At 34.1% G+C, this 13,552-nt stretch overlaps 1 protein-coding gene across 1 annotated transcript; it reads left to right on the top strand.

Moving 5' to 3' along the window:
- Positions 1-6,444: 6,444 nt before the first annotated feature.
- On the top strand, positions 6,445-11,869 carry LOC115966440 (putative receptor-like protein kinase At3g47110). The gene is made up of 4 exons (XM_031085675.1): positions 6,445-6,943; positions 8,253-8,324; positions 9,378-11,363; positions 11,512-11,869. The coding sequence occupies exons 1-4, from the start codon at positions 6,445-6,447 to the stop codon at positions 11,865-11,867; spliced, it is 2,913 nt and encodes a 970-aa protein (XP_030941535.1). The 3' UTR covers positions 11,868-11,869.
- Positions 11,870-13,552: the final 1,683 nt, after the last annotated feature.

The following is a 13,552-nucleotide window of genomic DNA, read 5'->3' as shown; positions in this document are numbered from 1 at the left end:
GGAGACGGAGGAAGCGCCAGGAATTTCTGCTTGCTAGAGAGCTGACTCCACCGCCACCTGCGCCAACGCGCAAGCTTTTCCCACAGATGGCGTCAATTGTAAGGACACGATTCTTTTGCGGCCCAATAATGATGTTGGGCTCGCACATGAAAGATCCCTCACAATATGATTTGTGGAGAGTGGGCTTGAAAAGCTAGCCGTTGGGCACGGGGCGATATTCCGGTCTTGATTTTAGAGGAATTCATATAGAAAGAGGAGTTGGGTTTGAACATTTAAGCCCTATAGTGTCGCATCCCATGGGGTTGGACTCCTCGGACTTGATCCGAGGATCATTAAGGTCCTACTCCGGTTCCCCAACGGTGGGTTTTTTCTCTGATCTGCATGAGTTGTTGAGGTCTTTCTACCCATGTCGTCTCTTTTTTTGGAGGTAGGATGGGAGCCCCTTTTCCAGATTTACTTACTTTTTCTTTTATACTAGCCTGCGTTCGCTGTCCTTCGTCCACGTGTAGGGTCAACTTTTACAAGACTGATATTTGTCCCATCAATCTAATCCCAGAATTGTTGGGGATGGTTGATAAAGCTGAAGAATAGGCTCTGTTAGGTGCAGAGTCTTATCTGGGAAGGGTAGTAGGGATAACTTTCCCAAGATATTTTAGATCTCCTTACAAACTTGTTCCTATACCCCTTTTCTCAATGGAGCTTTGGGTCTGTCGAGGACTAAACTGTCCTCGGCTGCACCTCCGGGCCATTTTTTGTTTTATAGTTTTGAGCTAGGGCCATAACCTTTTTCGACTTAGGCCTTTGGACTCCCTCTAAGCAAGTGGGCCTGGCCCATAAATTATTGGGCCCCACAAATATTATAATGAATGGTTTAAATATAGAATAAAATTTAAATTTAATTATATTATATATATTTAAAATAATTATGTTTAAAATTATGAGTTTTTAATATACACACTGATGTCACCGAAGCCTGAAGAATGCAAGGAAATAAATTCTCTAAACCTAAAATAACAAAAGTTACATAAAAATACTAAAATTAATAAATTACAAAAATTAAATAGCAGATTTTGTCCCACACACACTTATATATATATATATATATATATATATAAGAGAACTTGTGTGACAGTTGTTTATTGGTTTAATTCATTATAAACAAAACGGACAATTAAAGTCTTGCTACAAATTAACTTTGTTGTAGTTTTAAGCTACAAGCAATAGGAAGATGATGTGTTCCTATCATATACAATGCACATGACTCATTTAATTAAAATGATTGTGTACAATCACTTAAGTATTGTTTGATAAGTCATATGTATTGCACATGATAAGAATACATGTCATGTTCTTTTTATTGATTGTAGCGTAAGACTACAACCAAGTTTATAGGCCAGACATTTTTAAAACAAAATCTAGTCCTTGTAATTTAGGAAATTGGTTTTGAGGGTTTTCTATGATGTAGGTTCAATTGCTCTCTCTCTCTCTCTCTCTCTCTCTCTCTCTCTCTTTTAAGATTAAAAAGTTAAAGAGAAAAGTTAATGAATGCCCCCCTAAGGGCATTGGTTTATGAATTTCTTTTAGAAAATTTTTTATGGGAAAAGAAAAAAGTAATTTTTTTTTTTACAACTATTTATATTTCTCATAAAATTTGTATAAAAATTTTCCTAAAATGATTAATTAACAAATGCCCTAAGGGAACTTAGCAAAACCCAAAGTTAAAATACTAACAATTTGAAATTAGTTATTGTGGGTTTCAATTAGCTTAATGGGTAAAATCTTTGCCGTCAAATAAAAAATCCAGGGTTTAAACCTTGCCTACACTAAAAACCAATTGATATCTTAGCATGATGATAAGGATTGACATCATATGTTTAAATTCTATGATATCTAAAACAAAACAAAAAAGAAATTGAGCACTTAATGCAATATAAGAAAAAATTAAAATATTTTATTTATACTAATTAAAAACTTTCCCGCAACCAATGGAAGAAAACAAACAAACAACCGTTGGTAAGGTCATGTATGACCATTAATTACCAAAAGCGTTACAACCGCTATAATGACAAAAACAATTAAGCCTCAAATGGCTAACTTGGAGAAAGACTATATAAAGAATCAAAATCATCTATCCCATTCTCCCTACCTCATTCCATGCTCCATAAATCAAAATATGCCACTTGTCCAGTAATTCCTAATTTTTTGTTATTTTATTTGACTTACCTAAAATAAATTTTAAAATCCAACACATGTGCAACCCCAACCCTAACCACCAACCTCAGCCCAATGCCACTGACATGAGTTCACCGGCATCATCAACTCCAGTCACAACCACCATCATCATCCGGCAGTAGGCACTAGCAAGGAGCCACCACCATGGTTTGTTATTCTTCTCTCCCGCTACTCAACTCCTCCAAAATTAAAAAGGCTTCCAAATAATATATTTCATAAGAAAGATTAAAATATAGTTGGAAATTTCAACTATTCAAATCAAAATAGTTAAATATTAGCATTGATACACCATGTTGAATATGCTAATATGGATATGGAAGCGAAAGTATAAAGTATAGAATACAATTACACACGAGGGTTACGTGATTCAGTCTAACGCCCTACATCTATAGAGGAAATCTTAAAGAGCTACATCAATAATATATTAGAGTGTAGTATAAATCCTGTATTACAATGAACCATAACATGTGTCTATATAATAAACTAAACCCTAGACTAATAGACTTCTAGTACAAGTAGGAGACTTGGCTCGCACACAAAGTAGAATTAGGCTTAGGCCTATGCTAATTGACTATTATGTCTCTAACACCCCCTCTTAAACTCAAGATGGAAGTTTGATGAAATCTTGAGATTTGATAAGGTTGAGAAGGTCCTTTGAATGAAATTTGGCTCTGTGACAGTAGTTTGAGGAAGGCAATAGTCTTGTAGTCTTGATGCGACTTTTAACGATGGCATGACTATACCGGAGAGTTTTGATGGCAGTAGTGGGAAGTCAAAGAAGATGAACACAGCGGAGAAATACTGAGAAAGACAAAGATTGCTCTTAAATACACTGTAAGGATATAAAACCATGGCCATAGAAACCTGGCTCTAATACCAAGTTAAATATTAGCATTGATACACCATGTTGAATATGCTAGGATGGATGCGGAAGTAAAAGCATAAAGTATAGAACACAATAACATACGAAAGTTACATAGTTCAGCCTAATGGCCTACATTCATGGAGGAAATCTTGAAGAGTTACATTAATAATATATTAAAGTGTAGTATAAATCATGTATTACAATGAATCATAACATGTGTATATATAGTAGACTAATAGACTTCTAGTATAAGTAGGAGACTTGGCTTGCACACAAAGTAGAATTAGGGTTGGACCTATGCTAATGTGTTGATATATCTCTAACAAAAAATAAGAAGAATAAGATGTCTAGGATCACCACCACATCCATGTTCTATTTAATGAATTAGAACCTTCTTAAAATTGTGTTCAAGTTGTGCTCCTCAAGGACGTTAATGGCAAGAAAACAAGGAGTAGATAGAGGTGGTGGCTGTGGTCTAGGAATAATGAAAAGTCAACAGTGATGTTGTTCATGGCTGTGACTAAAGTTGATGGTGACAAACTCATGTTAGTGAGGATGAATATGTGTTGGTTTATTTTTTATTAAAAATATTATTTTAAGTATGTCAAATAAAATAGCATAAAATTAGGAATTAGTTGACAATGGCATAAATTGATTTGTAGAGCATGGAATGAGATAGAAAAGGTGAGACAGATGATTTTGATTCCTATATAAATCAATCTCCAAAGAAACATAGAGGTATGACAACTATTATGTCACTCATTCTATATGTATTACACTATACACCAAGTATTTGATTTAACCATTGAAGGGCCCTTGGCCGGTACCATTCTGATTTCATTACTCTAGAGTTATTTGTCTTATAGCAGGTTTCATTTCTAGATGAGAATCAACTAACGATCTTTAGTATCATCACATATGTTATCAATTAATTCAGAACTTTAAAATACTATTCATTACAATCTATCAAACATACAAAACATAAAATAGCTTTTCAACTAAAATTCTATATATGTAAAACCTCTATCATTGAAGCAACCAAACTTTCAAAGGGCAGTGGATATGGAAGACCAAAATTCTCCCTACGAACATAGGAACTGGGTGATTGGATTCTCTAGAAAAATTGGGATAACAACTAGCTACCTAGCTGAGCTATGGGCCTTACGGGATGGACTCAATATTTGCCTCTCAAAACACTTGCTTGATGTGGAAGTTGAGTTAGATACTAAGATTGTTGTTGATGTGCTAACAAGTTCTCACCTGCCTAACTTAAACCAGTCCCTTCTCATGGATGAGTGCAGGCAATTGGCTACTAGATTCAACCGCATCCGTTTTAAACACTGCTACTGTGAAGCCAATAGGTGCGTGGATGGCCTTGCCAGGAAGGGTGCAACCCAAAGTGCTGATTTTGTTTTGTTTGACAGTCCTCGTCAGGACTTAGAGACTAGTTTTATCTATGATTTTAATGGCTTGTACTCTATTAGACATTGTACTCTTTCTCTGCTTGATTCATAGTTTCTAATGTATTTCCTTCCTTTACCAAAAAAAGAAAAAAGAAAAGAAGTAGTACACTAAAAACTTTACTTACCAATGGTTACCATATATGTAACACACCATATAAAAATGGGCACAATACTATGCATAAATCACAATACCATTCATCTATATTATACAGTTATTAAACACGAACCAAATATTAATTTGGTATAAGAGTTGGGTTATTAGGTTATTGGTTCAACCAATGAGTCATCGGTTGAACCGTATAGTTAAATAAAAATTAAAAATATATATGTTTAAGAAGTCATAAAATAAATATAAAAATTAAATAATAATAAAAAAAAAGCATGCCTAAATTACTAATTAAAATTAAGTCTAAAAAATAAGCCACCTTATATAATTCAAACTTAAGGTTTCACCAATAGCAAATTAAAAAGTCTAGAAAATATAAAATAAAAGAATTCCATAAAATTGTAGTCAACTTTTTGCTAAATAAAATATAATTACATTATATTTTGTTATTTCTTAAAATTATAGCAATAAAAGTATATCTCAAATGCCAAAGTCATCTTATACATATTCTATATTTCACTTGTTGCTCTAATATCATGGATTATAGTCTAAGCTTGAAACTCTGTATATTTTGAAAATTCAAGCATCAACCTCATTATAAAATCTTTCGTTTTCATTATGCTCCAAATTAAGAGAACAATACTGCAATGAACCCAAAAAGTAATTTTATTCAAAACAGCAAAACCGAATGGGTCACATCAACTTGTTCGTGTTGCACGGTTGCGGAAAAACCATTGGATTTTATTAGGTTTTACTAGGTTTATTGCATAAGTAGTCAGCCAAGAAACCGAATTGGCTAAGGTATTGGTTCACTGGATTACTGATTTAAATGGCTGGGTTTATAACTATTTGAAGAAGTAAAGACATTATCACAATGTGCAATAATGCATCAACTATCTAATAATTGAACAAAATTGTATATTTACTATCATATATAAACTTACTACCGCACTCCCTTGATGCGATGGTCACTCCACAAGTATAAGTGCTTGTGGAGTGTGGGGGCAAGGACCGTGATTCAAGTCTCCAGGAGATTAGGTTAAAGTAGAATTCTATCTTGTATAAAAAAAAATACATATACATATATATATATATATAAACTTAAATATGTTGTCAAATTCATGATCATTATTGTTGAAAAAGTCATGATCATTATTGATTCTATAGTTTCTTTTTTTCTTCATTGATCCTACCAAACAGTACATGCATGCATGATGACTGATCCTAATCTCTATTGAAAATTTTAAATTAACCACAAGAGAAAAATAACAGAGGTGTGGAAATGAATAGAAGAAACTGATGTGGGCCATGAACTATGTTACTTATAACTTGCATCTCAAATTTTAAAATAAATAATTTGTTCCTATGTTCCCCCAAACGACGAAAGGTACAACAGACGGTTTTCTTTTTCGCTATCCTTTTCTTATAGGGACCGTGACTCCAAAAAATAAAAATAAAAATAAAAAGTGAATGTTGATTTAGTCATCCTCTTCTCTTTCTTCGTAATTCCACAACAGTGGATATCTCCATGTATAAAATAAAGACCGTGACTCCAAAAAATAAAAAATAAAAAATAAAATAAAAAGTGAATGTTGATTTAGTCAGCCTCTTCTCTTTCTTCGTAATTCAACAACAGTGGATATCTCCATGTATAAAAACATCATCCAGCCACACTTGTTTGATACAATAGTTGGCCTCACATATCAACCGACAGATAGAAACTCATGGAGATTTCTTCCATTTTCGTCTTTTTTGTGTTGTTGTTGGTACACTGTTTAATGGCTAGCACAGCTGTGGCAGTAAGGACCAACATCACCACAGACCAATCAGCTCTCCTTGCTCTCAAAGACCGTATCACTGATGACCCTTACAAAACCTTGGCAAGCAATTGGTCTACCTCTACCTCTGTTTGCAACTGGGTTGGGATCACTTGTGGTTCCAAACACCATAGAGTCACTGCCTTGAATCTTTCTCACATGGGTCTTTCAGGAACCATTGCTCCACAAGTGGGAAAACTAACATTCTTGTCTCATTTATCCTTCAGAAACAACAATTTTCATGGTTCCCTGCCCAACGAGTTAGCTTCTTTGCGTCGGTTGGAAGTTGTCAGCTTTGGATTGAACAACTTTTCTGGAATGTTACCATCATGGCTTGGGTTCTTACCTAAACTTCAAGTGTTGTATGCTTACACGAACAGTTTTGAAGGTACTGTTCCGGAATCTCTAGGCAACATATTGTCACTGAAAGTACTTCATCTCAGCGAAAACAAACTTTCAGGTTGGATGCCCTCCACTGTCTACAACTTTTTATCTTAATTTTTTTTTTTTTGATACCCAACATTTTGTCCTTTTTAACTTTTATCTCGAGAATGTATCTCATGCATATATTTTACTTTTGACTTTTCACAGCGTAGATTTTCTTTTTTGGTTAAACACATTCATTAGATTCAAACACTGAAAAAGAAAGATGCGGATATTAATTTAATAGATACGAAAAATTATTGGTCTCATCATTCTGGTATACCCTACACCTTTCATAATTCAATCACTAGTGCACTGCTCACTCGGATAAGAGAAAAGTAATTAACGGTGGAAAAAGCAATTCCTTCCTTTTCTGTGTTCACTAACATCACAAGTAAATCGCAATCAGCAACATCCCTGACCTTGCTGGCCTTGTCCGTATAAAATGGAGGGAACCTTTTTTTTTTTTCCATTTTTTTTTTTTGAGATTCAATAGGAGTACTTAATGATAAGGACATAATATCTTCAGCAATTGTTTTGAGTAATTATACAATACAATAGAGGTACAATAATAATGTATTCATTCTTCTCATATAATATAATATAATGATGATGTAAGTTTTTTTTTTTTTTTTTCATATTTGGTTTTCACCATTTTTTTTTTCGAGCCTAGTAGATTAGGAGAAATATTGTTATGATATACCATATTAAGTAATTTTTTTTCTTGACTACGCTAGGAGAGTTAATATTTATTTGAAGTTTTGAGTATGGAACATTAATTTAAAAAAAAAAAAATTGGAATGTATTTTATCGTATTAATTATCCAAGAAAAAAAATTCACAACATGAGTACAAATCATTTGAACAATCAGAGTTCAAAGAAAATTCAATCCTACATAACATAACTACAAATCAATTATCCATTGGTTCATTTAGCATCTCCTCCGTCCCAATGGTGATGCCCATGGACCCAACTTAATGTAGAAAACAAAAATGTGACATTAATACAAATCATTTGAAAATTCAAAGTATAAAGTTTCCCAAGATTTCCACATAAAACAGGTATCTTCATTAAGAAAGCACGGAGAAATGAGTTTTAAACCAATGAATGCATCAAAGGAAGTATTACTTTATTTTCTTCCTTTGCTCTCTTCTTCTCTTCTTACCCTCTCTTTTTTTTTTTTTTTGGTTTTGCTTCTTAGGAGTAATTAGGACACATTTCTATATGTCACTAACCCTTCTTCAAAATTGATTATTTTAATTTCCAAACAAAAGCTCATGATTTATCTCTAGTTTAATTAAGCCAACTAGCTCTTGATATGTTGTATACATTATGAATTTTTGTAGGAAGGATTCCAAAAAGTTTGGGAAATTGTACTTCCCTCGAGATAATTCACTTGGATGATAACTACTTTACAGGTAAGGTGGTAACCACTTCAATTTAAATATTATTTACCTCTCCTCTCCAAGAATGTTTGAAATTTTAAAAACTTATAAGGTCCATCAAGTGCAATTATTTAGTGTGCAGTTTTTTTTTTTTTTTTTTTTTTTTTTTTTTTTTTTCGCTAGAAAGTATTTAGTGTATATGGTGTTTTATATCCTCTCACAAATTATTCAGGCTATACGGTGTTTTATTTGCTAGAAATCATCCATTGGTCATGTACATGAGATTCACTTTTTTGTTAGAAAAATTTGTAATACACCATATGATACACATGTTATAGGTGTATTCGGTGTACCATACATATTTTAAGTTAGGAAGCACAGAGACTTCATTTAGGGTGCCGTACACACGTCGTACTCTTCTTGTACCAGCCATTCTATATTATAATTTTTCAGAAATTGCTCATGTTACCATGTTGTACCCATGTCCGTACCCATATCAGTCTGTGTACGTGGTTCCTAGATTACAACTCTTAGTGTCTTACTACATATTTATTACAAACTAATGTGTTTGTTTGTGGTGATTCCTATGGATAAGCATATAAGTGGAGAATCAAGTTTGCACAACGAATAGAATAAAGACTTAACATGCCTAAATTGATTACTAATATAGAGCAAGTGGAAAATACTAAAAGTAATACACTTAAAGGAAATCTATAAAGGGCAGGTTTTACACCTTGGCTAAAAAATTATTATTCTTTCATTATCTACTTAGAGTGATTTGGATGAACTCTGTTGATTTACCTATTAGAAAGGGCTTTTGTGTGTGTGTGTGTGTGTGTGTGTGTGTGAGAGTGAGAGAGAGAGAGAGAGAGTGAGAGAGATGGAGAGTATGGCAAAAAGCTGGCTTTTTTTAACTTTTCAAACACACTTAATTTTAAATTGTTATAATAGATGCAGCCTTTTTATATGGTAGTTGTAATCAATTTTTCTCTAGTACATAGGATGTATATCTTGAAGCGAATCCAAAATCTGTGAAGTTTTTTGGTGGATAACGAGGTTTGAATTTGTTTCGAGTTATTGTGGCAGGTGAAATACCACAGGAGATTGTGACTCCTCCAAATCTAATAGAAGTAACCTTGGCTAATAACAGTTTAACCGGTCACATCCCAAATGCAACCTTCAACGGCTCAAACATTGAAGTCATTAGTCTATACATGAACCAGCTCTCAGGAAATCTTCCATCAAGCATAGGCCACTGGCTTCCAAATCTTAAGGTACTTTACTTATGGGAAAATAGACTAGAAGGAATAATCCCCAGTTCCATCTCAAATGCTTCTATGCTCACTGAACTTGAGTTGGGTGCAAATTCTTTCTATGGCTCTATTCCTAATACCCTGGGAAATTTAAGGCATTTGGAGAAGCTCAACTTAGTCGACAATTATTTGACTAGAGAATCAACAACTCTAGAATTGAGTTTTCTTTCATCATTGACAAATTGCGTAAATTTGACAAGTATAGTGGTAGCAGATAACCCATTGAATGGAATCCTTCCAATTCCCATAGGAAATTTCTCTACTTCTCTTGAAGAATTTATAGCATTTAATTGCAACATTAAGGGCATAATTCCAAGAGAGATTGGTAATTTAAGCAATTTGATGACCCTAAGCCTATATGACAATGAATTGACTGGACCTATTCCAACTACAGTTGGAAATCTGAGAAAGCTCCAAGGTTTGTTTCTTCAAAACAATAGAATTCGAGGATTAATCCCAAATGATATTTGTCATTTGAGGAACTTGGCTGAATTACATTTAGATCACAATGAACTCTTTGGATCAATACCAAAATGTTGGGGAAGTCTTTCTTCACTTCGAAATTTGTATTTGGATTCCAACCAACTAACTTCCATACCTTCATCCTTTTGGAGTCTTACAGACATGCTGCAAATAAACTTATCATCCAATTCTTTAAGTGGTTATCTACCATTAGATGTTGGGAAACTGGAGCATGTAACACAAATGGACCTATCATGGAATAAACTATCAGGTGACATCCATGCTATCAAAGGCCTATGTTCTTTGGTTAACCTCTCTTTAGCACATAACAAATTCCAAGGTCCTATTCCTCAGTCATTTGGTAAGTTGATAAGCATGGAACGTTTGGATCTATCTGATAATAACTTTTCTGGAGAAATTCCCAAGTCTCTAATAAAACTCAAATGCCTCAAAGATTTCAATGTGTCTTTCAATAGATTGCAAGGTGAAATTCCTTCTGGGGCTGTTATTTCTCAATTCTCAGCTCTATCATTCATGGGAAATCAAGCATTATGTGGTCCACCCCAACTACAAGTTCCACCATGTAAAACAACTTCACAGACAACCACTTCAGTTATAATATGGTATATTCTCCCAGCAATGATAGTAGCAATACTTGCATTATTCCTGATATTTGTTTTGATGAGAGGCCAAAAGAGGGATGCAAAACTAAAAGGTCAAGGAGATTTGTTACCTCTAACAACATGGAAAAGAATAACATATCTAGAACTTGAACAAGCAACAAATGGATTCAGTGAAAGTAACTTAGTTGGGAAAGGGAGTTTTGGCTCAGTGTACAAAGGTACACTTTCAGATGGGACTAGTGTTGCAATAAAGGTTTTTAATTTGAATATAGAAGGAGGGTTCAGGAGTTTTGAAGCTGAATGTGATGTATTGTGCAGTATTCGCCATCGAAATCTTGTGAAAATCATCAGTTGTTGTAGTAGCATTGATTTTAAAGCCTTGGTACTAGAGTACATGCCCAAGGGGAGCCTTAAAAAGTGGTTGTATTCTCATAGCCACTTCTTGGATATGCTAGAAAGATTGAGCATGATGATAGATGTTGCATCATCATTGGAGTATCTCCATCATGGTTGTCCTTTACCTGTTGTTCATTGTGATTTGAAGCCAAGCAATATTCTCCTAAACAAAGATATGGTAGCACTTGTGAGTGACTTTGGCATTTCAAAATTCTTAGGCAATGAAGAATCTATGATACAAACCATGACATTGGCCACTATTGGTTACATGGCACCAGGTGATGTTTCTAGTTTCCAATTCAATTTTATTTTTACAAACACACACACATACAAAGCTTTCTTAGAAAAATATTGAGCATTTTTCTTTTTACCATCAATTATAGATATTTAATACATTCTAACAATAAATTTCAATCAAACTTGTAGAGTATGGATCACAAGGGATCATTTCCACCCGATGTGACGTATATAGTTATGGCATTTTGTTAATGGAAACATTCACAAGAAAGAATCCCACAGATGATATGTTTGTCGAAGAAATGAGCCTAAGAGGTTGGGTAAGACAGTCACTACCCCATTCAGTTATTGAAGTTATAGATTCTAATTTGCTAAAGAGAGGTGAGGAGAATTTTAATGCTAAGTTGGATTGTATGTTGTCCATTATGCAATTGGCTATAGCTTGTTCAACAGAGGCACCTGAAGAGAGGTCAAACATGAGAGATGTCGTAACAACACTCAAAAATATCAAATTGAAGTTTCTAAAGGATGTCGGAGAAGATTGACAATTGGGAATTTTGCCTATAGTTTTTCCTATTTTTTTGTATCACTAATTATATTTTGTAAGTTATGCTACTCCCCAAAAAAACATCTTGGAGCAAAGTAGCTCAAAGTAATTTGTGTTTACAGTAATGTTGAAGAATGTATGATTAACTATATCTATTGGAGGCAACCAATAAGATAAACATAAGCATAATTTTAAATATCATCAATAAATTGTAAAATATCTATTTTCACCTCGCGTAAAAAATCCTGCAAATTCACAAATGAAATCTATCAATTCAGTGTTTTTCTTCACAATTTTAGAAGGCTTTCTTCTAATTTTGGTCATGCTACATGATTCGAAAATTTCATTATATTTGGTGCTTTCCTTGACAAGTAGCCTTGGTTTCTTTTGTGATTAGATTTACCTTGATTTTGATTTTAGCCTAAATTTTTTTATTCTTCCTTTTAGGCCTTGATATCTAACTTTTTTTTTCTTCTAATATATGTCTTTTCCGATGTCTTCGGGCTCTCCCCCCCCCCCCCTCTTTTCCCCCATGGTTAAGATTTCATTAAAGTCTCCAAAACACATCCATGGGAGTGAGTACCTTCTATTCAATTCCCTAACCATGTCCCATGAGTCCTTTATTCTATGAGTTTCAAAGTGCCCATAAAAACCAGTGATACGCCATTTGAAACCTGTGGACGGATCAATGACAATTGCATCAATGTAATGATTTGAGTAGCCCTAAATCTCCACTAGAATATCCTTCTCAGAACCATGCGGTTGGACCACAGTTCAAACGTTTCCCTGCTTTTTTGGCATAAATCGGTTCTTAAGATTAAAAGAACCGTAATTATGAGAGGTTCACGGTTAACTCGGTCGGACCATATAGTCTGGTCCGAGTTTAAAAACCATGATAGGAAGTCCTATTCTTTAAATATGTTTCAAGATCTTCCCAAGTTCCTTCCATGAGTCTTGTAGCTTATCAATGGTAGCAGAGACTTCTATTTGTTCGTCTATTTGAATATCAATGCATGGTAGCATATAAATACTTGGATAGCTTATCAAATGAGGATCTTTGAAGGTCATATGCTCGGTCCACCATAGACTTGTTTACCACCACTAGCTACAAGCACACTTCTTCAATCCAACCACTTCAATGTCATATTTTTGTTTAAGTGGCTCCCAAATTTGCTTGGTAGAAAAATAAGCTTGATCATAGTGTTGAGGGGGAAATTAATGTCCTCAAATAAAATATGGGAAGGCCAAGCCAAAACTCAACGTTGGGCTCTAAGGTGATACCCAAAGGCTTTTGGTGTAGTGATAAGCCTATCCAAGTAAGAAATAAAGGTTGCACCTTAGCAAGAGCAACATTAAGGCCCAATAAAATACTTCATGATAGTTAATTAATAGATTAATGGTCCTGTTACAACAATGCAAGAAAATAAAATTCTCCTGTGGTAGGGTAAAATTAAACTTTTAGTCCAACAATCAATTATTGAACAAATTTAAGAAGGTGTTCACTTCAGGCAGTCCTTGTGTGTCTTAGTCGAAAGGGTCTAGGATACTTTTTGCTACTACTACATCAATATGAAGGAAAACTTCCATCATTACTAACACATTATATCCTTCAACAGAAAAACAAAAAGTAAAGGTCAATGGCTTTGTGGTGAGAAGAAAGGGATTATTTGGCATGGTGTGAAG

The sequence above is a fragment of the Quercus lobata genome, chromosome 11, assembly GCF_001633185.2.
Source record: "Quercus lobata isolate SW786 chromosome 11, ValleyOak3.0 Primary Assembly, whole genome shotgun sequence".
Classification (NCBI taxonomy): Eukaryota; Viridiplantae; Streptophyta; class Magnoliopsida; order Fagales; family Fagaceae; genus Quercus; species Quercus lobata.
Note: the sequence above shows the minus strand (reverse complement) of the source record. Positions and strands in the feature narration are given on the sequence as shown.

What these genes read in the sequence shown, in the direction of transcription:
- LOC115966440 (XM_031085675.1), top strand. Translation starts at nt 6,445, where the DNA reads ATGGCTAGCACAGCTGTGGCAGTAAGGACCAACATCACCACAGACCAA. An exon ending in GGATGATAACTACTTTACAG is followed by an intron (nt 8,325 to 9,377) that starts GTAAGGTGGTAA and finishes TTATTGTGGCAG; the next exon opens with GTGAAATACCACAGGAGATT. An exon ending in TATTGGTTACATGGCACCAG is followed by an intron (nt 11,364 to 11,511) that starts GTGATGTTTCTA and finishes TCAAACTTGTAG; the next exon opens with AGTATGGATCACAAGGGATC.